This window comes from Salvelinus sp. IW2-2015, linkage group LG23 (genome assembly GCF_002910315.2).
Source record: "Salvelinus sp. IW2-2015 linkage group LG23, ASM291031v2, whole genome shotgun sequence".
Classification (NCBI taxonomy): domain Eukaryota; kingdom Metazoa; phylum Chordata; class Actinopteri; order Salmoniformes; family Salmonidae; genus Salvelinus; species Salvelinus sp. IW2-2015.
In genome coordinates, this window is record NC_036863.1 from 14,919,248 (window position 1) to 14,945,849 (window position 26,602).

A 26,602-nucleotide genomic window follows, 5' to 3' on the forward strand; every position below is an offset into this window, starting at 1 on the left:
TACCAATGTATAAAAAACGAAATCACTGCACTACAGACTCTGTACAATTGGTAAGCCTGCTGAATACTTTGAGGAGCAGGTGCAATGGCAGGTTGTTACAATTACTAATATCTATTTTTCAGTGTGTTCGCAGTAGTGCACTGCCACTGCCTAACTTTTATGTTCCTATTCTTCGTTCTCTTTCTATATTTTTGTCAGGTCTTCATTGGAAAGGAGTGGAACATTTCACATGACTTGCCTGATAAAACAAAGGTGAGGACAGAATGAATTACAAAAAACATATTGTGTAGCCTGGCCCACAGGCTATAGCTTCATTGACCTCCTTTAGAAAGACCCCAAGACTCCATACATCAAATCAAATGTATTGGTCACATACACGTGTTTAGCAGATGTTATTGCGGGTGTAGCGAAATACTTGTGCTTCTAGCTCCGACAGTGCAATAATATCTACCAAGTAATATCTAACAGTTTCACAACATGTACCCAAAATACACGTAAATCTAAGTAAGGAATGGATTAAGAATACATATGTCAGAGCAGCATTTGACTAAGATACAGTGGCATAGTATAGAGTACAGTATATACATATGAGATGGGTGATTCAATATTTAAACACAATTAAAGTGACTAAGATACGGTAGAATAGTATAGAGTACAGTTTCTACATATGAGATGAGTAATGCAAGATAAGGAGACATTATTAAAGTGGCTAGTGTTTCATTTCCTTGAAGTGGCCAGTGAGTCCTAATCTATGTCTATAGGCAGCAGCCTCTGATGTGCTGGAGATGGCTGTTTAACAGTCAGTGGTGTAGTATAGAATACAATACAGTATATACATATGAAATGGGTGATGCAATATCTAAACACAATTTAAAAGTGACTAAGATACCGTAGAATAGTGTGGAGTGCAGTTTATACATATGAGATGAGTAATGCCAGATACGGAACATTATTAAAGTGGCTAGTGATCCATTTCTAAAAGTGGCCAGTGATTCCAAATCTATGTCTATGATGTGCTAGTGATGGCTGTTAAGCAGTCTGATGGCCTTGAGATAAAAGCTGTTTTTCAGTCTCTCGGTCCCAGATGCACGTGTACTGACCCCGCCTTCTGGGGACAAACCTGATGGGAGGGGTTTGTCCTGCTCTCCACCACCTTGCCTCTTTTTCACTCCAATTCCCCACCCCACCTTCTGTCCCACACTGGAGGAAAGAAAAGGGAGGTGGTCGTGGAGGAGAATCTCTGAAATGTCATCCAGGGATTGGCCAGCTTTGATAAGCAGCTATCAGAGCTACCCTTTGCCCCTGACATTTCCTTTTAATGTGTGGGGCTCCTGGCTGGCAGCAGGGTCTTTTAAATGCAAAGCTCCAGGCCCAGGGGGGAGCAGAGCTGGGGGAGAGAGAGAGGGAGAACTCCTTCCTTTCACCCCTCCCCTTTGCCTCTCTGTGGGCACCACGTAGTTCTTAATTGGCAGGGTAAATGGTTTGGCACACATGCTAATTAAGGCTGCCTAAGTCAATACCCCCCCCCCCCCCACACACACACACACACACCCTCTCCCCTCCTGCCTCCCCACCAACCCCAATGCTTCCTGATTTCTGATTCCACTCTTCTATTCAAAAGAAGAAAGGATGGGGTGTAGGTTTCAAATGAGAGACTCATTAGGTTAGGACACAGGCGTGAGATTATTTCCATAGTGAATAAAATCTAAAGGGTTATTTTATTTTGAATGGTTGAAAAAAAACGAATTAAGTTAATTCAGTGTGGGCATGGGCATTTCAGCTGTCAATGTATGAGTATCACTTTAGTTATGACAACACACGCACACACACTTTTTATTCTACAGCTTAAGACCTATTTAATGATTGGTTTCACACGTACACACACATAAACACACACACATACCAGTGGATTCATGGGATGATTGTCACATTTAATCACAGTATGTCTCAAACAATTAGATTAGAATATTAATGTTATTCTCCCAATTAACCTTCTGCCATGGCATGTAGTGCCTGCCCTTCTAGCAGTCATCATGTTGACTGTTACAGGCTAAATTAAAACTTTACCATTTAATTGAATATTGTTACATTAAGGTGATAGTAAAATAGGATGGACAAAAGAATCAGGATAAGATTTATTCCTGTCGTAACAGCTTTTATATGTTATTTGAACATGTATTTGAAACATGAATCCATAACAAAAATCTAGATTGATCCACCAAGGAAAAGCCTCTCTCTTGTGGCGAATGAGTAGAATTGCAAGAAGGCCCATCAGTGCCATGATTCCAGTCAGTCAACTGAGTCAAATTTCAGATACTGAATAGGAAGTAGGCATGAATTTCCTCATCAGACATAACTGAAATCAAGCCAAGCTTTCCATACTGTAACAGTATACCAATGCAGCTGTCACTGTATTGAAGCCATTTTACGCAGTTTATCATAGCGCATTTAGCTTTATTACAAGTTACACATCATTGCATTTTGTAGCAGAAAGTAGGCTGGCCCTCCTTGAAGTCTCGTAGACTGATGCATTGCACTCTTTTTGTCTATAAACCCTCTTGCATAAACTTCCACCATACTTTACCTCATTGTTAACCTTCAGACATATAAGTTACCAGACCCCGACTCAGGGAGGGTAAACCCTGGAGATTCCTTCACTCTCCACCCAATTAGATTCATCTGATTTTAGTTTTTTTGCGCCTCTCATGTGGAATGATCTTCAAAAGTCCTTAACGTTGGTGGATTTGGAGGCTCTAGGGCAATTCAGGCGAATGTTAGAGGGCCTTTTTACTGAAGGATGTGTTTGTTTCATATGGTTGTGTGTGTTTTGCTTTTAGTGTTTTGTGTTTGCTTTTCATGTATTGTGTGATTGATGTGTATATAGATATGTGTAGTGTAGTTATTGTTTAATAATGTGTTCATGCAGGGCTCATCTGAGAAAAATTCGGTGGTCTCAACATGACTCCCTGCTTAAATAAAGGTTAAATAAAAACAATTATATCATTATCACCTATTTGCACCTTACCTACTCCTGAAGAGTTGGCTAATGATCTTTTCATTCATCTTTTCTTTTCTTTTCTTTTCACACACACACACACACACACACCCACAACACACAACACACACACACAACACACACACACAACAACACAACACACACACACACACACACACACCACACACACACACACACACACACACACACACACACACCAACTGCTGGGAGAGCAGAGGTGCCTCATTGAAAGGTCAGTCAGAAGCCATTGGTGTAAATAACATATGAAGCTGAGAGGGGCACAGGGTCAATGGTGTATAGAGGAGGTGTGCCAATCACAACATCAGTTGTGTGTGACTTTTCTATAGCAGAGGGGAAATTCACCATTAATACAACACAGGGTTGAGGGTTTCTGTCCCAAGCCCAAGTCAAACCCTGACCACTGGTCTTAGACACTTTGTGATGGTCCCTACATCTGACAGGGGTGGGGAAACAGTTTCCACCATAATGCTGACACCCATCCAGTCTTTTCAGGCTGTCTCTCTTGTAGAGTTGCTCACTCCTGATCTAATGGGGGGTGATCGCAGTCAAGCTGACTCTCTTTTCATAGAAAGAAAGGGTGCCCTCTACTGGCCCATCTACACATATGCAGAGATAACTTCTAAGCCAGTGAGCCACGAAGTGAGGATAACCAAGACCCTTGTAGCACTCTGCCCACCCTTCTGCCCCTGCTCTGACCACTTCCATCCATGTGCCAGGCTCAGTGGCCCAGCCTGCTCCTGGTTGGCATTTTACTCCCCGGTAGCATGCCTGGTATTGGCATAACATGAGGAGTTGGTCAACAGCAGGGGTTCTCTCTCTCTCTCACTCTCACTCACTCACACCTGGCATCTCTAGGCCCCCTTCAGTACACTGTAAAGGGGTTGCTGTGAATTTGAAAGTAACTTGCAGGCAGCTCTGTGGCAACTCAAATTCAGTATTTCATATTACAGTACACCTACTGTAATATAAATACAGTATCAAAGCAAGTACTGTGTAATGACACACAGTACAATACCATAAAATTAACTGTATTATACTGTAAAAAAGTTAATGCTACCGTAATCGGAAATGAATGAATGAATGAATGAATGGCTGGTTGGATTAATTAAATTCATTGAGGGAGGGAGGGGTTTGTTTTTAACAGTATTTTACTGTAATTACAAGTGATTGGTAAAGCAGGTTGGCTGCTAGGTAAAGTGTTACATTACAGCATATTAATGAATATTTTGTGTTTTATAACAAAGGCTTCCAAACTGGCAGCAACTACAGGGCAAAACGGACCAAAAGGACATGGCAAAATGCTCAACCGTTTAAGGTTTAAAACTTGCTCCCACTCCAATCTGTCCCCTATACATTTTACATTGATGGGGCACTATAACCACATATGAGTTAAATTGGTACAGCATTTTCACTCACAGGTGTAACAAATATAGCCTCTTACAAGGCACACCTTAAATTATGTTAATGAGTCAAAAACAATACCATGCACTCACTAGTGGTCAAAAGGTTTTGGTGCTCCAAAGGCACGGTATGGTACGGTACTATATTCTGTGGGGTAGAATTAAAGTAGCATTAGAAATATAGCATTTATTTCCCGCCACAACAAGTGACCGACCTACTACATAACCTGGCATGTATGAGAAGTATGTGGGATAATTGATAAGGTTGATAGGCGCACACCTGTGTGAATTGGCAGAGTCTATTAACTTGACTGTGCTTACGCACAAGTGTGTGTGCTTGCCTCTACTGCATCTACTGCCAACTCAGACCTAATGTAAGCTGGTGTGTATGTGTGTTAAAGGAAGGAAAGGTATGCACCTGAATGAAGCTGACCAGAGACCTGAGACCTTCTGTACGTATTTTATTTGATTCACTCACCAGGCTTTTGTAACATGACTATTAACAAGTCATTTGCCAGTAAGACAGATTCAAATCCTCAGCTTCTAATCCACATGAGATGCTAATATGAACTATGGTGTAAGAAACAGAAAATCTGAAAGGCAAATGCTACAATGTGTCTCATTACAAAACTCCCCACGCTGTCTTTACTGCGGCTGGAGCTTGGTGGAGGAGAAGGGAGATCAATCCCCTGGTCTCATCACCCAACCCTTCCACCTGCAAATGGCCAGCGAGCATTCTCCCTCACGCCTCTGCCCCCCACACTTCCTCTGGCGCAACCATGGCAACATGCCCCTAACCCCAGCTTTTCTGTCATGTCCGTTGGCAGGGCGAAGGTGCACTCAGCCTGGGAAATCAGCCTAATAAATAGCTTTATGCTAATGAGGCTGGCGAGCGGCGGACAGAGCTGCCAATCTTAATACACTTATTACATTTCTATCAGGCGCCCCAGAGACAGAGGGGGGCACTCGGTGCTTCCATCTCTTTCTCTCTCGTTTTGTTTCTTTCTCTCTCGTTTTGTTTCTTTCTCTCTCGTTTTGTTTCTTTCTCTTCCTCTCACTTTCCCCTTATCTATTTTGACACTCTCTGCCTCTGTCTTCATCCACTCTCTCTTTTTCTTTCTCCCTCACGCCAACAAGCATGCACAATCTCAGTAAATTGGAGTTTATTCTCTTGTGCTCTACAGAGAATAGATACAGGGTCTATCCAGGATGACTGGGCTGGCCAGCTGGTCTCTCGCCACCTCGATCTATGCTCTCTCTTTGGTTCATGCCTCCTACAACACTCTCTCTTTCTCCTATGTTCTTGTCTCTTTTGTATTCCTTTCTCTTTGCCACCCCTTTCTTTCTTTCCTTCTTTCTTTTTTTCTTTCTTTCATGTCCCCATTCCCCTCTCTACTCTGCAATAATAATGGAAGTGCAACACCTTACTGTGAATCAGTGTTTCACAAATCTTTTCCCCCCTCTCTCTGCTCTTCCCTCTCTCCCAGCTCTTCCCCCTCTCCCTCCTCTTCCCCTTTACTCCCCACAAACCTGTCTGTAGTTTGACACACAGTGTAACTCTCCGTACTGTCTCTCCATCTGCTCTCCTCCTCCTCTTCCTCCAGCACAGATGCCACAGGTCCTCACCCTACCCCACCACCCCACCGCCAGAGTGCGGGCATGAGGAAGTAGCAACAGTGGTGACAGCCTGGCACTAAATACCTAATCAGTCGTAACACCCTGAGAGTGAGCACACTGCAGACCCACTCGTATCAGCGCTGCCAGGGGTTAAGACAAGGTATGAATACAAAATTTAGACTGCACGGCTTCCTATCTTATCTCCAAGCTGTGAAAAGCAGCCATTTTCTTATTATATGTCTGAAACAGAGTTGCATGTTATGAAGTAGAGCTTAAATCTTATCTCTTTTGTACATGCTGATAGTTGTCATGTGTATTTTTATTCATATCATTATTCACAGCTAACTGTAACATTGCACCAGAGGCAAGGATGAGGGATATATCCATGAACTGAATTGGACGTATGTTTCACATGACTATATCACAAACCATTACCCCCGGGGTGGTCACTCTCTTCCCAAGGATATAGGTCATGAGTTGGGGATGGGATGTGTACTTACAGTATTTTCTCTGTGTCCATATTAGGACAGCCTTAGTCTCTACAGGACCTGTGTCAGTCTGAGACCAAGGCTGTCCTAATATGGACACCGTACTTACGGGGCATTAGATACCACTTTACATATAAGACCTGTTGTCATGCCTCCATATTCCCAACCAACAACCATACGTCAACATCCACTCATTACTGTTCATTAGTTATTTGCTTATTAAGGGGAACTTTATGTCCCCAAACCTGGTTCCATACAGTGCATAATTATATTCTGTAACAACACAATGGCAATAATGTTGAACTTCAATCAAAACTAAATGTTTCCCTGACAAATCTATTGTTATGTTAATCATATTAGCATTTAAGTCACCGACACAAGCATTCCAAAAAGTAACATAATTTCTTTAGTCTAGTGGGGTAATGAGTTGCATTGCAGAGTGTGTGTGGGTGTGTGTGTGTGGTTGTTGTGCAGGGCCGCAGGTGATTAAGAGTGTGATTATTATTGCGGTGTTTGCTTCTCTGCATGCTGGAGCACACTTGGTCCTCTCATCATTAGTTACAGAGAGAGATAAAGGGATAAAGAGAGGGAGAGTGAGGAGGAGGAGGAAAGGAGAGGAAAGAGGAGAGTGGATCTGCTCCCTTAGTGTGTGTGGTGTGTGTGTGTGTGTGTGTGTGTGGTGTGTGTGTGTGTGTGTGTGTGTGTGTGTTGTGTGTGTGTGTGTGTGTTGTGTGTGTGTGTGTGTGTGTGTGTGGTGTGTGTGTGTGTGTGTGGTTGTTGTGTGTGTGTGTGTGTGTGTGTGTGTGTGTGTGTGGTGGAGGGGGTTGTGGGCATGATACTGACAGTACTGCTCTGTAACGACTTAATTAGTGTTTAACTGGGAAATGCCTATTGATTGGCAATATGGCTCTTCTCCCCAAGGTAGCCACCCCTCCAAAACAACACACACACACACACACACACACACACACACACACACACACACACACACACACACACAGAGCTCTCCATGTGGTGCGATGAAGTGATTTATCATTTCCACACACCCCGTCCTCTCGCCAGACACACACTACGCAAACCAACCAGCCATTAACAGTGTTGGCTAATGAATCAATAGCCGCATGCAGCCACAGCAGCGTTACTAAGACAGTGATCATATGCAGCCCATAATAATGCTAAACAAATCATGTCACGGATTAGCTGTCACACCAGGGCAATTCCATGGTAACGGAATTACGCTTTGACTCAGTTTTTTAACTTCAAAATATATGCTAAACTTTGGTAACGGGATTACGGTAAAATCTCCCTCAGTTTTTTATGTGACTATGTTTAAAAAAAAATCTGTTACATTTCTGCTCCAAATTAAGATTCAAAGATGTCTGCAGAAATAATGTGGTGTCAGCTATGACATGGTACCTTGAGTTTAAAAAATAACTCTTTTGGTTATTGAAACTACAGTAAGTAGAGTGGATTTACACCCGGTAACAGAATTACAGTAACGGAATTACATCATGGGTCCCTGATCTGTACTACACAGAAATGCATTATTATGGATATGAATGTAATTCTCCTCATGTTTCACAAGTTTGGACAACACAGTGCCGCACAACAGAGAACAGTAGAGTTCAGTGCAATACAGCACAGCAGAATAGGGGAGAGTAGAGTTCAGTGCAGTAGAGTACAGTAGAGTACAGTACAATAAAGTAGAGCATAGTTCAGTGCAATGCACTGTACTCTACTGTACTGTACTGTGCTATCTAAACTATATTGTACTGTACTCTACTCACTGTACTGTACTGTATTGTATTGTACTGTGCTCTACTGTGCTCTACTCACTGTACTGTACTATCTAAACTTGTGAAACATACGTCTTTGATAGATAGATTCCGATTTGCTCCAGTCCGGTCTGTCTATGGACGTTAACATCAATACCAGGTTGGACTGACCAAATTTCAACTACTTTTCAACATCCATGGACGTCCGGTGTCGGTCGGTGCTCAGTGGGTGAGGATTAGGGTGACCACATTCAAAATACCCAAATGCAGGCCTCCCGAGTGGCGCAGCGGTCTAAGGCACTGCATCGCAGTGCTGAGGTGTACTACAGCCTTGGGTTCGATCCCAGGCTGTATCACATCCGGCTGTGATTGGGAGTCCCATAGGGTGGCGCACAATTGGCCCAGTTTTGTCCGGGTTTGGCCAGGGTAGGCCATCATTGTAAATAAGAATGTGTTCTTAACTGACTTGCCTAGTTAAATAATGGTACAATAAATTACTACATTTAAAAAAAAAGATATATACATTTGGCATAATGTCGACCGGGTTAGGGGAGAGTTTGGCCGGCCGGGAAGTCCTTGTCTCATCGTGTTCTAGCAACTCCTTGTAGGGGGCCGGGCGCCTGCAAGCTGACTTCGGTCGTGAGTTGGACAGTGTTTCCTCTAACACATTGGTGTGGCCGGCTTCCGGGTTAAGCGAGCAGTATGTCAAGAAACAGTGCGGCTTGGCAGGGTCATGTTTTGGAGGACGCACGGCTCTAGACCTTCGCCTCTCCCGAGTCCATAGGGTAGTTGCAGCGATGAGACAAGACTGCAACTATCAATTGGATACTACGAAAAAGGGGGGGAAATTAAATAAAATGCGGGACAACGGGATGATTTTGCAGGACATTCGCCAGACAGTGTAGGCAGCCCCCCACCTACGTCTCGTCTTGCACTGTGCAAATATCAGATCTCAATTTGAGAAGTGTTAAACACCACCAGTAGCCTACTTTATGATATATATCTTGTCATAAGCGCAACTTGACTGCAAGATAGAGGTTGGAATGTCAATTCTCATCAAATGAATAGGAAGTCTGACTGAAATATGCAACAAATCAACTTTTTTTATTAGTGTTGTTTTAATGAATTGATCAAATGCGGTACATGATTGTTTTGTTGTGGGACAAGGGACAAAGGGACAAAATGCGGTACTGTCCCGCACAATTCGGGATCTGTGGTCACCCTAGTGATGACGCTGGTTACAATAAATGGAAAGAGAGGGGACTCATGGGTAGGTGTCAGTAAGAGCTGGGAGAGTTGACATTAACAGGAAAGTGAGAAAGAGAGGCAGAGTGAGAGAGAGGGAGGAGTTGTCCAGACTCAAACTGTTATAACACTCTTGTTTTGACCACCAAACATCAGAAAGACAAAGAAAACAGCTATGAGCTGAACATAACAGTGGAAGGGAGGACGGTAGCAGGTAGAGGTCTTCACAGATCCACCTGTACCCGAATATCAGAGATAAGATCTGGGACCCAAGCAGGTCCGGATCCAGAATTCTGAACAATGTCACAAGTCTGGGTTTGATCTGATATGATTGTCGCGGGTCTCGGGTGTGTGTAATTTTAAATGACTTGCCCGGAACGGCCGTACAGATTCGAAAGACTCTGCTGCAGTAGAAAGAGAGACATGTTATAATTTATGCTGCTGCTCTTGCTTTTAACGAGAGTGGAGAGTGTAGCTTGTTGTTGTTGTTGGACAATCATAAGTCATCAAAGCAGCAATAGGCTACAGTCATGCAGTCTTCCCATTTAAATTCTGCATTAACTTGATTCTAGCACTGTACAGAAAGTGTTATGCTGGATTTCAGCATATGGTGTTGTTTTGTGTATGAGTGAGTATGAACAAGCATGCATAACCAATTCCCTTGACATTGTGGGTGTATCAGTGCTCCTTCTCAAGTGTGGAATTCCCAAAAATAATTGGTGACGATATTGTGGTGTGAATGTGAAATATGAATAGGTATCTTGGCAGCATGAGTGTGCCTGAATATGGAAGTGTTGACGTGTTTTTCTACGTAAAAGTCAAGGTCTCTGAGTATACTGTATGTATTGCTATGTGAAAGTGTTGGACTGTGTGTGTCCATGCACATAATGTCAGGCAAGGTGCATGCTTTGAAGCCCCACACATTGCATCTGCACTGTGTACACTGGCCTGGTGGTGCAAACACAAGCCCACATCCACTGGGGGATTGTAGCCATTAGAATAACAATAGTGGAGGCAGATGTCACAGACAAAAGACTGGGCTCCTTTTCAAAGCCCTGCGGTGTACTGTATGACCAAACTGCCGCGGGTGCTGAGGTTTGGGGGGACTCTGTGGAACTGAGATGGAGGGTGAGTCATTAGCTTATGTCAAAGAATGGAAAATAAATGAACCCCCGTGTTCTGTGTTATGGGTGCTAGGCGGGATCAGGGGAGGGTCAAGGGGCACGACCCCCTCTGGCGTCATCAGCACACTTAACCCCCTCACTTGCATTGACATCCTGCTTGTTGGTGAGATCCCAAGTGGATACTGGGACAAGATAGCCCCAATAGGCCAGACCAGAGGAACATAAAAGTAAAACTGGTTAGTTTTTACATATCATTTGATTAAATACAAAAGGCTAGTGTTTTACGACAGCAGAGGATATTTGTAGTAGATAGTGACATACTGTGATCATGTATTAGAGAGAGGAGGGAGGGATGGTGTTTATAGTATTGATGAGATGATTGACAGGAGCTTAAAAACTGCAGCAAGACAAAGAGTCTGATACAGTCACCATCTGCTACTATGGGTCTGACTAGCATGCATGAATATGTGCGTACACACACATACACACACACACACACACACACACACACACACACACACACACACACACACACACACACACACACACACACACACACACACNCACACACACACACACACACACACACACACACACACACACACACACACACATATACACACACACACACTCCAGGTCTTCCAATATCTGAAGGGCACTTAGCTAACACTCCCCTCATTTCTATTCAACCCAACACATTCTGTAAAATCCCACCACTTCACATCCCAATAACACACCACACAAATCATTTCCATCCCCCTGTGCACATAACATCACAGTCCTTTTAATACCTGGACGGAGTGGCACTTCCTCCCTGACAATTACTATGGCAGCACCAATACAACTCCCTGATACGCGCTTGTCACAATATGACACTAATACCTACAACAGCCATGAATAAATCCTACCGCAGTCTCCACTATATCACGTTTCAATCTTAGCTGCATCCCTAAGGGCCCTGGTCAAGAGTAGTGCACTACATAGAGAATAGAATATCATTTGGGACGCAACCCTACTCCGCCCCCTCACCTCCTAAAGAAATCCTCAGCGTAATTGAGTAAGTTGCTGAAACGTGCATTATTATATCAATAACAATCATGACGCCCAAGTTCTGTCTCATCTCGCCCGACGCTAGCTCGCTACCCCTTATAACGCCCGTCACCTTCACACATGCAGATGCAGATTGCAGCGGTAGAGCCGCCTCATTTCCATTCCCATTAGGTTATGTACATAATTCTGCAATCATCACAGGTGGGGGTTATATCATCACAGGTGGGGGTTAAGACCCTGGGATTAGCTTGTCAGGGTGAGCGACACGGCGGCGATGGCAGTGGTGAGTGCCTGGCTCATGGAGGCAGATGAGGAGGCTCACCCACCCTCAGATAGAGAGACAGATAGAGAAAGGGTCTGCATCTCAAATTGCACCCTATTCCCTACATAGTTTACTTATTTTGACCAGGGTCCTAGTCAAAAGTAGTGTACTACCTAGGGAATAGGGTGCCATTTCGGACTCAGTCAGGGATGATACAACAGTCATTTTCCGGCTTCCCGGACAGATGACTCTATTGCCACAATGTTATTCATAGCCTGCCCAGTTGGAGGAGATTGACGCCGTGGAGGGGATATTGAGATAATGCGAAGATAGGCTGGAGGAGATGGAGAGAGATAGGGAGGGAGAGAGATAGGAAGGGAGGGAGAGAGATAGGGAGGGGGGAGAGGAGAAGATGGATAGAGGGAAGAGATAGAGATGGAGAGTAGTGATAGTGATGGAAGAAGGAAGCTCAAGGAGGAAGATAACGTATGCTGTTATGGCCCTGCTTTCTGCTTAACCCCAGTGTCCCATGATATTACCCAGAGTAGACATGAGACAACCTTGCTTTCTGTGGTGATAGCATCACATGTCAAATGAATGGTAATGCCCTTCTCTGTCAGGCCAGATCCTTCCCAGACCAGAGTGCATGAATGAAAAGAAGCAACAAGTCCGCCCCAACAGAGAACCACTGTCACAGCCTCTGCCTTTAGATCCTACAGTATGTCTGAATGGATGGATAAAGACAGTAGTTACAGGTATGTAGCCTACTGTACATGATAGCATTTGGTTTGATTTGGATGCCACAAATATTAATTTGAAATAATTTGACAAAATTCTGTTGAATCTGTCTGGCACTGGACATGACAAAACTGTGATATTTGAACCTGAACCTTACTATGGAATATCAGGTGCTGTTTCTTCAGCTTAACCATGATAATAGGTCTCTATTGAAATGGCACAGGGAGGAATAAAAAGCTCTCTGTTGGTCTATGGGCCTGGGCCTGCCAGTCTAGGTAGCCAGCAGCCACTTGGTCTTCCTATTAATCAGTCATTCTCTTTCTCTCTTACTACAAAGTCCCAGAGCCTAGCCCTGTGCCGAGTATCATGACTGGCAACAGAAGACTGGAAAAGTTCAGATTTAATGACGGTGGTCACGATTTATCTGGTGCATGCTGTCTATGAACAGTGCATGTGTGTAGGTGTAAGAGCATATGTGCATCTGTGTGTGTGTGCCCGCGCGTGTGCATGTCTTTGTGTGCGCGTGGATCTGTATGTGTGTGTGGGTCCATGTGTGTGTGTGCCACTGTGGCTACTAATGGCAGGCTTTGGGAGAGTGGGGAGATGAGGCAAAGAGAAGGGGAGGACACCTGGCGTTCCCAGTCCTTGGCTGCAGTATGCATAAACATGTTTGGCTTCAGAAAAGCTCTTCAGCATTCCATTAATAATGCATTCCTGACCACCCATTCCAAGTGAATACATGAGGAATACCGGAGTGGCGAAGTGCCAGTGAGGCGCCACTACTGCGCTAACATTCTTTCACTGTTTGTCTCTCTAACTATGTCTTTCTCTCTCTTTCCCTCTGACTCCCTGTCGTTCTCTTTGTCTCATACTAGTGATAGTGCATCAGTTCATGTCGTCCACAATTTTGTATCCAATATGGACCCAATTAAGACACAATTTATGCAGCTCACCTCTCTCTTCTTCCCTTCTTCTCCTCCCTCTCTCCCTGTCAGAGCTGGGCCAGAGCCAGGTAATGCAGGGGGTCGACAGTTAGTCAGTGTAGCACAATATACACACCCTGACAGATTGACAGTGTGTTCTCACACCTCGTACCTGACAGACACCACGGAGTGCTCTGGCACAGGAAGTGTGTGCACCCACTCAGCGCTCCTCCTTCAGGACACACATCACAACCATGCCACGCTGATTGCGCTCCCCAGTAGTGTCAGGGCACAGCAGGTTCGGATCTAACTTTTACGTTTTAAATTCAGTGTTTTCTAAAGCTGCAAATTGAACCCGTCGAGTTAAAACAAAACAAGAAAGTTGATGTACAGAACACCTTATAAAATTAGATGTTTGTTTCTGTCATGACTATTTAAGGATAAAAACAGATTGGACACAGTCAGAGCTTTCACACTCTTGATTTGCATATTGAGAGATAATTGCCACATACACACACAGCACACATGCACGCACACACAAACACACACACACACGCACACACACACACTCTCACATGGTGAACATGTGGAATGAATGACCTGGGTTGATATGGCTCGGTGAAAGAGCGCAAAGGGGAGCTTGATCTCGATGAGCAGACAAATGGCCACATTAGCACAGAGAGATTAGCACACACACACGCATGCTGGCCACCTCGCCCCAACACCCACATCCCTAATTAGAGCACAGGGATTACACTCCCACAGAGTCAAGGTTTTAATACTGAAAACGATTTCCTCCACAATCTATAGGCTTCTATAGGATCCATTTGCTAAAAACCTGAAGATATCTCTGAACAGGAAGTATTAACATTTAGGACTAGGGCTGTCTGTTAGTTAGATCATTTACATTTACATTTTAGTCATTTAGCAGACGCTCTTATCCAGAGCGACTTACAGTAGAGTGCATACATTTTATTACATTTTTACATACTGAGACAAGGATATCCCTACCGGCCAAGAGCAGACGCTCTTATCCAGAGCGACTTACAGTAGAGTGCATACATTTTATAACATATATTTATTTATTTTTATTTATTTTTTTACATACTGAGACAAGGATATCCCTACCGGCCAAACCCTCCCTAACCCGGACGACGCTATGCCAATTGTGCGTCGCCCCACGGATCTCCCGGTTGCGGCCGGCTGCGACAGAGCCTGGGCGCGAACCCAGCCCAGCCTGGGCGCGAACCCAGAGACTCTGGTGGCGCAGCTAGCACTGCGATGCAGTGCCCTAGACCACTGCGCCACCCGGGAGACCAGATCACATAAGCATAGGAGTTTAGCTGACATGTTGTAATTATGATGTGTACAATCAAACCTGTCAATTAGCCTACACATGTACACTCACACACAGACTCATATGGCAAAGCTCAAACTATTTCAGAATTTTCCAAATCAAAATCAAATCAAATGTTATTGGTCACATACACATATTTAGCAGATGTTATAGCGGGTGTAGCGAAATGTTTGTGTTCCTAACTCCAACAGTGCAGTAATATCTAACCATTCACAACAATACAATACACTACAATACACAACAATACACACAAATCTAAAAGTGAAAGAATGGAATTAAGAAATATATAAATATTAGGACGAGCAATGTCGGAGTGGCATAGACTAAAATACAGTAGAATATGGTATATACATATGAAATGAGTAAAACAGCATGTAAACATTAAAGTGACTCGTGTTCCATTATTAAAGTTACCAGTGATTCCATGTCTATGTACATAGGGCAGCAACCTCAACCCTACTTTCTGGAGGTCATAAGAACAACCTCAAAAGGAATACATCATGTGCTTGAACGATAATAGAAAAAAGCAGTCACCAGAAACAGTCTAAAGCCTGACAAACGGCAATATTTACTGTGAGCCTCCTCAAACACAGCTATCTCTGCCCACAAAAGTCAGTCCATGCCTCCAAATACGATCCTCCCATCACCCCTATAAGAACATCAATCAACAATACTGCTGAATGCGCAAACCCAACAAATCCCATTGAATCGCAATAGTCTATGTGCGATAAAGGGACTGGAACTACGCAGACAACATTGTCAAACAAAGAGAATAGAGAGARAGGAATAGTGAGAGAGGAAAGTGAGAGTCAGAGAGGGAGAGATAGATACAATAATGGATAAACTATTGCCAATCCGATGTTGTCCAATATAGACTGTGTTTGAACAAATTCACCATTATTTCCAGGATTGGTTATTGGGCCACATTGATTTTCTCCATTAGTCGATGAGGCTCTAGGGAACCCTAGCAGACTGTCCATTCTCTGCCCCGCTGTCGAGCTTCTCGCCTGGGCACCCTTTGGTTGACTGCCCCCTGGTCCTCCAGTCCTGGCTTGGAGAACCAGCAGGAAGAAAAAACAAAAAGAGATATAGCGGGAGAGCGAGGGTGTCTTTAAGAGCAGGGCTCACAATGAGTCCCTTCTTTACATTCCTGGAATGAAGCCCAATACACCAGACAACAGTTATGCTGCTGAGGTCCATAAAGATTTTCTGACACCTCCTAACCTTCAGGGCTCCTCTACCTGTCCTTGTCATCCTGTGGCTCTATTACTCTCTAGCTTGTCTAGTTCCCCTACTCTTGGCAGGTTTAGTAGAGCAAGGACTATACCATTGTTACTGTGTGATGCTTCTCTCAGTAATGTAGGCAAACATGGCAACATTGATCTGTAAAGCTATAGTTATCTTGGAGACAACATCGGTAATTTACACTCTAAACTTATCGTATTGGAGCCTGTCGAATGATCGTTAGAACTCGACTGGCTCTCGGCTCTCGAGCTCAAACGGATCACCACATTGAATATCAGCTCATCTAAACAAGAGTCACATTTAATAAAGGCTTCAGATAGCATCTGCAGTGCTGACATCAGTCAATCCCTCTGCAATAGATTGTTTGCCTCGGCAGTCGGCACACGCCTCCCTCATTGTGCTCCTATAGATCTGAGGAGTGGACTGCCGCTCCATCTCTATCTGCACTCCATTAGGGCTCTGTGATGAGACCGATGGACAGAGGGAAGAAAGAAAAGGTGAGAGGGAAAAAGAGAGGCTATACGCGCCCACCGCTGAGATAAGCAGCTTATTGGGAGGCTGCATTTACTTCCCACACGTTTGCCTTTAAAATACAGCCCCCCTGCCCCTCCAACAATACACCCCCTACACTAACACACACACACACACCACACACACACACACACACACACACACACACACGCTAACCCTCCCCACGCCACTTTCTAACTCACAAACATCAATCTGCAGTGCCAAGCTGTATATTTATCAAACAAAAAGACTATTAGTCAAGATGTCAGACGTGTTCTGAGAAGAAAGGGGGGAGAAGGGATACAAAAGATTGTGTTACTAAAAAGATTGTGACATGGTGAAATATAGAGTGAAGAAAGAAAATGCAAAAAATAAATAAATAAACCAAAAATCGTGTCAGATCAATCATAGTATTAATTGCCATGATAAAACTGCTTCAGTCAACATCTATCAACAGCAATTTCTCAACTCCCCAGTGTAATCCTCAGAATACAGCAGACTGCAACTTAAACCAACCATAACATATGATATAGCCTATATACCTGACCATGGGAAGCCCATAACCTTGAGTGCCAAGGCATGAGAGGAAGTGTGTGTTTGTGTGTTGGCCAGTATTACAATATTGATTGGTGCACCCAGAGCAGGGGAGCTCATTAGAGAAACATCAAGGTGAACACACCCTTCCCTCCACTTAACTCCTCCCCAACTCTCCCCTCCCCATTTCCTATCCCTACTCCCTCATTATAGGAGCCAGAGGAGCAGGGCACAGCAGGAGCTTCACATTACACCGTTTGCCTAGCTGCCTGTTGGTCGATTCCACGCCAGCGGGAGAGGAATTTCTTTTTTTTGATATTCATATAAATATTTTTTTATGTTGAATAAATTAATGTGAAAATATCAGTGGTGGGAAAAGTACTCAATTGTCATACTTGAGTAAAAGTAAAGGTACCATAGAAAATGACTCAAGTAAAAGTGAAAGTCACCCAATAAAATACTACTTGAGTAAAAGTCTACAAGTATTTGGTTTCAAATATACTTAAGTATCAAAAGTAAATGGAATTGCTAAAATGTATCAAAAGTAAAGTATGAACCCCTTTCAAATCCTTATATTAAGCAAACCAGACTGCACATTTTTCTTTATTGACGGATAGCCAGGGGCACACTCCAACACTCCAACACTCCAGCACTCCAACACTCCAACACTCCAATACTCCTACACAACATAATTTACAAACAAAGCATTTGTGTTTAGTGAGTCCACCAGATCAGAGGCGGTAGGGATGACTAGGGAAGTTCTATTGATAAGTGTGTGAATTGGGTATTATGAGTACTTTTGGGTGTCAGGGAAAATGTATGGAGTAAAAAGTACATTATTTTCTTTAGGAATGTAGTGAAGTAAAAGTTGTCAAATTTATAAATAGTAAAGTAAAGTACAGATACCCCAAAAAACTACTTAAGTAGTACTTTAAAGTATTTTTACTTTAGTATCTTACACCACTGGAAAATGTGTATTTCAGAATCTAGACATACTCCATATGTTAGAGCACAGTGCACACTATAATGAGTATAATAATAATGACACCAAGATGTTGTCTGTATCATGTACGGTTCACAGATCACAGGGTCTTACAGGAGGCATATAGGTCTAAAAAGGGCCTAAAATGGCCACTTTCATCGTGATTTTCCCAAAAACATCTGTGATACAAATTTAAAAAGCATGTCAAACATTCTTCCTTCCAATTAAGTTTCTATGTGAGAATTGCCAGAATAATCGGAGATTCCAAAAATATGATGTTAAATTGTGAATAAGTCTACTAAAGACAATGCATCATCTTTCTTTGCTATAGGCAGAGAAACTCTCTCATTCAATCTTGTCTCACTCCAATTTAAACAAGTTACAAGACAAAATATTTATAATGACAGACAAATAACAGCTATCTTTACGTTAAACTGCAAAATAAAATATAATTTCATATTCAAATATCAAATTCATTTTAAAATGCCCATCCATCAAAGTCAGCAGATTATATATCTTCTCTCATGCCAACTCTTTGCTCCTTATTTATTTCTGATCTCCCTCTACACTCAAATTAACACTTAAGAGAGCTCCACACATCAGTCAGTCAATCAGTCAGCGAGTCAGTGAGTGATACTTTGAAATAAATTAACATAAAGTCTGTAATTTTCCGTTATCTTGCTTTCAAGATAACTATTCTTACTCCTCTTTCTACACTATAGAATTACCACATTACAAAGCCCCACCCATACAGCACCTCACAACATACAATAATAAACTTTATGACAGTCAGTTATTTGTAATAAGACAATAGAGACACACCATTGTGAGGTGTCAGACAGTGGTCCACTCTCCATTGAAGCTGACTTAACATTTGCTTTCATGATAACACATTACTTGTTCTTACTTCTTTTTTTACCACTCAACAAAACCCCACACATACAGTAGCTTTAACACAGTAGCTTTAACACACATACAGTAGCTTTAACACACATACAGTAGCTTTAACACACATACAGTAGCTTTAACACACATACAGTAGCTTTAACACAAATACAGTAGCTTTAACACACATACACTGATACATCTTATAACAGTCAGTCATTCTTAGCAATAAGACAACAGAGAGAAACACCAGATAAGGGAAGTGTCAGAGGTCCACATTCCTTATTTTTTTACCACTCAACAAAGCCCCACACCTACAGCACCTTATACAATGACAAAACATTTATCATCCAGTCATTTTTGGAAATAAGCTGATAGAGGCACCATTAAGAAGTGGCAGACCGCTGTCTATTCACCATTGAAGCTGGCTTTACATTTGCTTTTATGATAACATTAAAATGACTTCTTCTTTCACCCACTCAACAAAGCCCCAGACATACATCACCATACATACAATGTAAGCCAGCAGAGAGAAACACCCTTCACAAATGTCAGTGTTCCACTCACCATTGATGCTGGCGGTGAAGTTGCCCCAGTCCAGCAGCAGGGAGGTGTTGAACGAGGGGATGGAGGAGAGGTTGAAGAGCAGCTCACTGCTGTTAGACGGGTCTCTCAGGGTGTCTGTGAATAGGTTCATCTGGAGCAGGGTCTTAATCAGGTAACGCAGCATCTTGCCTCTATAGCGGTCAAAGAGGGGGACCACCGTCCCTCTCTTCTATCACTCCTTTCAGATCTATATCTCTCCTTTCAGCTCTATGAGAGACTAAATGAGCGACTCTCTGGCTCCCACTCTCTCGTTGTGTGAAAAGTGTTAAATGAGGGTCCTCAATGTATTATGAATGTCCACTTATTCCCAACGCTGGATTCAATGGTAATTCAGCAAAGTCTTACACTTTTAAAAACAGTCTTTTTTAGGTAAAAGTCTAAGGGTTGGAAGGCAGAAAGCGGATAAAAAGATGAAAAAACTTTTCTCATTAACTGTCAGGCTCCGAGGGTTGTCACATTGGGGGGTACCCCTCTTTCTATTCTTCCCTTTCTTTTCTTCTCCTCCTCTGAGTGCATCGGATTGTTTCCCCTGCTCTCCTTTTGTTCTGCAATCACATAACTTCACACGGCGTCTGCCGCCGCACAAAAACACCTTGCCAGTGTGAAAGAATCTAGCTTCTATCTGATTACCCTTTGGATTGCCTGCTCTTTTTTTCACCCCTCCCTCTTGCAGCCTGTGTCCCTCCTTCCCTTTCTCTATCCCTCCCTCCCTTCCCCTCTCTCTCTCTCTCTCTATCTATCTCTCTTCCTATCCTCAAGCTTCCTGGAATGGTGTGATGGCGTCCCCAGGGGTCCGGGAGAGAGAGAGAGAGAGAGAGAGAGCAGGTGCTGTCGGCAATAAATGTTTAATTATTGGATTAATAATCATCCCTGGAGCAAGGAGGGGAGAGGGAGAATACACTGTCACTGTCTTAACAGAGCGGGACGTGCATACACACAGAGGCATAGACACACGCAGACATATACGGTCACCCATAAATGAATGCACACACAGACAAATGCAGTGAAATAAACAAACATGAACTGATACTAACTGATACTAACCACTCCTATCTGTGACTATTAATGAGCATTTATATATATTAGATTCCAAACAATGTTTTCAGAACAGTATTTCCATAATAGTGGGAGCAGTTTTAGGTCAGACGACTAAATCACAGCTAGCTCAATTGATACATGTATATATTATGATTTATGACTATGCTTTGTTGCGTCTATGAAATATGTATGAGGAATCATTGTCAAACACAATTTCAATAATACCAAACTGATTTTGAGCTCTTCATTGGGCATGCAGTGAGGTAATTGCTATTGCGCTGCAATCTAATTTCATAAGTCTAACATTTATATACAGCAGTCAGCATTTTTGGGATAAAACATGTTTCATGATACTTTTGTCATTATGTCATCACTTTTTATGTGATTTAAAACCTCTACAACAAAAGGAAGACATCCGCTGGTGGTTGGTCAACAACACAAGATGGTGTGGCATCAACTCTCATTTCATCTCGCTATGAAAGACGAGCTGATGTCTGCTCCTTTATAAAAACTAAACCAAAAATAAGAGAGCGTGATTTAGATAGCCGCCACATCTGAGCTGCTACAGAACTGTTTCTATAAGACAGAAAGATATGATTTCATTTTCCATTTCAGATCAAGTAAAGCAATGTCTAAGACTAGTAGTGAAATAGTGTCTAAGATTATTAGTGAAGTCTAAAGGGTGTAGTGATGCTCAGCAAAGTGGAGGATCACTGAATATACAGTCTATCCTAAGCAATAAATGCAAGTGCATGCATGAACGTAGACCTATGTGTGTGCATGTGTATGCATGAATGTGGGCTTGTGGATGTATGTGCATGTGGATATCTACACATGCATGCTGTGTGTGTGTGTGTATTTGTATGCTTGTGAGAAATATTGAATATATACGTGTGGGCCAAGACATTTGTGATGTATGTGTCTGAATGTGTGCATGTGTATATGTTAGTGAATTTTTTTGTCCCTAAATTAGTGTTTGTGCATGTCTCTTAATACGCTAAACTTGGCGCGTGTGTGTGTTGGGGTGGTCCGGGTGGTCACGCGTGGTGCAGCCCCCTGCTGACAGCGTCAGTGTGACTCCTATTAGCAGATCCTTTCCCCCATCGGGCCCCTGTCCTCCCGCTCCGTCTCTGGGACAATGGATGCCATCCCCTCTACAAAGTTGGCGTGACGACCCCCATCCTGCACCCTTTCCAGGGGAACTTTCCGGAACCCTCATTTTAAGGGGTCTTCCATTCATGGGGCAGCTGTGCCAGAAGATTCCACATCGGCTTCTCATCAGCGTACAATATGGGGATGGTATGGACCCCATTCAGTAGACCGATAGCCTCTCAGGCTATGTGCGTAAGGCCATTGCGTCATCTCATCCCTCAACCCCACTCTCAGACCTCACACCAATTTGCCAGTGTAGATGTTCGAGTGCCTCGGTAGTAGCTGGTGAGGTGAAAGCAATGCATAGATTATCTCTATAGGTGATAGTCGACATGGCAGCGTCAACATGTGGATGTGGTCTACCAGTAAAGATGTGTAATTGCAGTGCAAAGATAGAATGAGTGTCTTCAGCATTCTCTCTCTCTCTCGACCTCTCTCTCTCTCGACCTCTCGTCTCGCTCACCTCCCCTCTCCCTCGACCTCTCTCTCCCATCGACTCTCTCTCGCTTCTCGCTCACCCTCTCCTCTCTCTCTCTCTCGACCTCTCCTCTCAACACCTCTCTTCGACACTCGGGCTCGCCTCTCACCTCTCTCTTTCGAACTCTCTCTCTACGTAAGGAGACATCGACTCCTCATCTCTCTCTGCGTTCTACCACCTGACCTCCTCCTTCCTCTCAGACTCTCTCTCTCCTCTCGAGCGTCGTCTCTCTCGCTCTCTCTCTCGACCTCTCTCTCATCGAACCTCTCTCTCGACCTTCTCTCGCTCTCGACCTCTCTCTCTCTCGATCCTCTCTCTCTCTCTCGTACCGCTCTCGCTCTCCGTACGGCCTCATCTCTCTCTCGACCTCCTCTCTCGACCTCTCTCTCTCGACTCTATGCTCTAACTCTCGACCTCTCTCTCTCACTGGACTCACTCCTCTCTTCTCTTCGAGCGTGCATCTCTAACTCTCGACCTCTATCTCTAACTCTCGACCTCTCTCTCTCTAACTCTCGACCTCTCTCTCTAAGACACGCACAGGCACATTCGATAACTACTCCATCATCTGCTTAGGTGTAGGAGTAGAACCTCCACAACCATGTCTTATTTTCTAGCAGGCACAATGAACACCCACTGGGAGACACACATCCACACCATTATCTTCCCATTTGGAATCATATTACATTGTCTGAAGTGGATTATTGCCTTCAATATATCGCCTCACAAAGACGATCATTTGTCTGTCAAACCATCGAATAATAGCCCTGGAAATGAACCAGTAAATAGTATTCCAACAAAATGAACTCACTTAAATCAAGCAAAGATGAAGTTAGAAAATGATGCCACTGCTGCATGCCTTATCTCAGAAGAGATGCATTGACGTAACCTGACACCATTAAAGCTTGATTTAAAATTGAAACGACTTTGACAAATGACTATTACATGGCCGCAATTATCTTTGGCGCCAAACCAACGGTTTTATCGCAACCATAAATCAACCATAATAAGCTGGTAATAAAATACCACAGCAAAGATGAGTGTAATTACGTTGTAATGATTGCATGCTCCCTGGTTTCTCACTTCAGCCATGCATATCATGTAATTATTGTTCTCTGTTGCAATAGCATCATGCTTGGTGAATACATTCTCTTTCCTTCTCTATTACACATGCAAAGTGAACCCCATATTCACTTTTTACTGCCTTCTGCATTTTATCGCTACACCGCCACTGCGTTCTGGCTACCAAACAGTGTTGAGTATGTACTCTCCCGCTATTAAGGGAGATCAGTTTTGGTTGTATTGTTTGGAGCATGTTTGCCTCTAGTAAAAGACAGACCATCAGCGTTCTGGCTGGAAGTGGCGAGCCGGCGAATGGAGGGCCCGTGGTGTCAAATGACTGTTTAGGATTCAGCCCGTACTCTCTGTACTCTGGCTGGTAAATGCAAGGTGCAGTGTGATGAGAAATAAAAGCACAGCCCGGTCAGAACACACAGGAACAATATGTTATATTAGCACATGGTCCAAACTCACAGCCACTGCATGCCAATGGCTTTGTTCTTCCAAATGCATACATTTTAAGACGTGTGCAGCAGATATTGCTCATAACTTTGGCCTGGAGTTTTCCCTGGTCAGGTCTTGAGGTCCACTTCTTGCTCTTACGCTTCATCATAATGTTGCGTCAGATGTCATAACTCAATGTGGCTTGTCATTAATGTAATGTAATGGCAGTCAGTATGTAATTCCTATGACAGGTGAAAAGGCCATTACAAGCTATTGCTACCAGGTAATCTTGATCATATTGTCATTTGTACTGTCTGGATCCTCTATCTACACCTACCACTGATGGTCACTCTTGGAAGTGATAGAAAGTGACAGTTCATATCATGTTTTTCCTTCCCAGACTCTCCTCCTGAGTGGCAGTGTTTAAAAAGTGGTCTCTAACTGAAGTGTTCCATTCGGAGCTCAGATTGGAGATCGATAGCAGAGCCTGCGTCGTGGCGTCCACTGTTTTTTCTTCCCCTGCTTGAGAACATCATCAAAATCGAACTCTCATTACCATTCGATCCTCCATCCTCTCCCCAAGAGCCTCCAACAATTAGTCTGATTCAATTAAGTGAGAAGAAACACAGCGCAATCATTTATTGACTAACCTTTGCATTCCGGAAACCTCCCAGACAAGGAGTGAGAAGTCAGTTTCGTTGTTCGTTGGTCTTCTCTGAGACAATTTTTACCTGTTCTCTATACTATATTGAAGCCGCTAAGGCCGAGAGATGGGGTTTTGTCTAAGGAATCGATTGCATTGACCTTCTACATATTGACCTCTGTGACGACTTCAGTCTCTTTTGCTCAAGCACAGGGGCTGTGAAAATCCATATATTGCTGCACTGTTGGAGCTAGAAACACAAGCATTTCGCTGCACCTGCGATAACATCTGCAAATCTGTGTACGCAACCAATAAACTTTGATTCAATTTGTTTTTTTATGCAAATGTATTGAAAATGAAATTCAGAAATATCTAATTTACATAATTTTTCACATCCCTGAGTCAATACTTTGTAGAAGCACCTTTGAAGGTGATTCCAGCTGTGAGTCTTTTGGGGTAAGTCTAAGAGCTTTGCACACCTGGATTGTACAATATTTGCCCATTATTCTTAAAAAATGTATTCAAGCCATATCAAGTTGAGTACTGGGCGGAGGCCGGCTAGTGGTGAATGTTTAACAGTCTGATGGCCTGGAGATAAAAGCTGTTTGTCAGTCTCTCGGTCCCAGCTTGTATGCACCTGTACTGTCTCCGCCTTTAGATCATAGCGGGGTGAATGGGCCGGGGCTCGGGAGGCTGAGGTCCTTGATCCTCTTGGCCAGGTCGCAGTTGTAAATGAGAACTTGTTCTCAACTATTCTACCTGGTTAAATAAAGGTGAAATAAATCAATAAAATGATCTTCTTGGCCTTCCTGTGACACCGGGTGCTGTAGATATCCTGCCCCCTGGTGATGCGTTGGTCTGACTGCACCACCCTCTGGAAAGACCTGTGGTTGTGAACGGTGCAATTGTCATACAGTACCAGGCAGTGATACTGCCTGACAAGATGCTCTCATTGGTGATTATGTATAAGTTCGTGAGGGTCTTAGGAGCCAAACCAAATTTTTCAGCCTCCTGAGGCTGTTGCGCCTTCTTCACCACACTGTCTGTTATTTTCCTGGCAACAATCCTTCAGGACTCTCACCTCCTCCCTGTAGGCTGTCTTGTCATTGTTGGTAATCAGGCCTACCACTGTTGTGTAGTCAGCAAACGTGTCAGCAGTGTCTAGACTAGAGAGCTTAGCCTTTTGAAGAAAATCTTAATTTGCATGGCGCAAACAGTACTGGAGTCAATGACGAAACAAGGCATATGTCTATCAACACACAATATACATATACCCTAGTCTGCCAGCATATCAAGTGGCAACCCGTGAGCCAACACATGTCAACTCATTGCTGTTGGCTTTGTGATAGCCATGGAAGCTTGTTCCCCCAGAGATCTGCCTGTCTGCTGAGATGGGGTGTGGTTGATCATTGAGCTCTTTCGAACAGCGAGACGAGACTTCTGCTGTTCACACCTGCAGTTGAATGTGTAAAATCGGTGGTGATGTGGCCCCACACTGTTTAGTGGAACTAGGGGTGGGCAGAACATATGTGCCCAGGTCTGGCTGTCCCCTGCTGAGAAGCTCCAGGGCTAGGGTATAGGACAGCCAGCTGAAGCCCCCTCCTCCCGGTCCCAGCCGGATGAAGGTGGCGACGGACAGCCAGTCCCATGGTGCGATCAGGATGCAGGTGTGCCATGTCCGCGAGTCCTCTGTCCTTCTACAGCTGGATCCACAACTCCCATCAGGGAAGGAGGTGCCTCGTAATTGGGTGACTTTTTGGCAACAACACCGAGCGCCGCTGACCCTCGGCTGGCGAGCAGTTGGCATGCACCGTCATTAGAGTGGCGCTCCTGCACTGCCCATATGCCAGGGTGGCATAATTGGTGCTTCTGTACGTTCAGCTGGGAGACCAGAGGGAGAACCCCCAGAGCAAGCTGGCCACTGTCTCCTGAGGGGGTTGTGTCCAATCACGCCTCACAAACTAACTCTCCAGGAAACGCCATGGCTGATTTCACCATTTCCGCACGATCACG

General features: G+C 43.7%; 1 protein-coding gene across 1 annotated transcript in view; it reads right to left on the bottom strand.

The window, feature by feature from the left end:
* The window catches only part of LOC111950617 (roundabout homolog 3), a 274,399-nt gene extending 254,005 nt beyond the window's left edge, over positions 1-20,394 (bottom strand). Inside the window, exon 1 of the mRNA XM_023968348.1 lies at positions 19,740-20,394. Within this exon, the coding sequence (XP_023824116.1) occupies positions 19,740-19,902 (163 nt within the window). The 5' untranslated portion in view covers positions 19,903-20,394. The remainder of the gene's footprint in view (positions 1-19,739) is intronic.
* Positions 20,395-26,602: the final 6,208 nt, after the last annotated feature.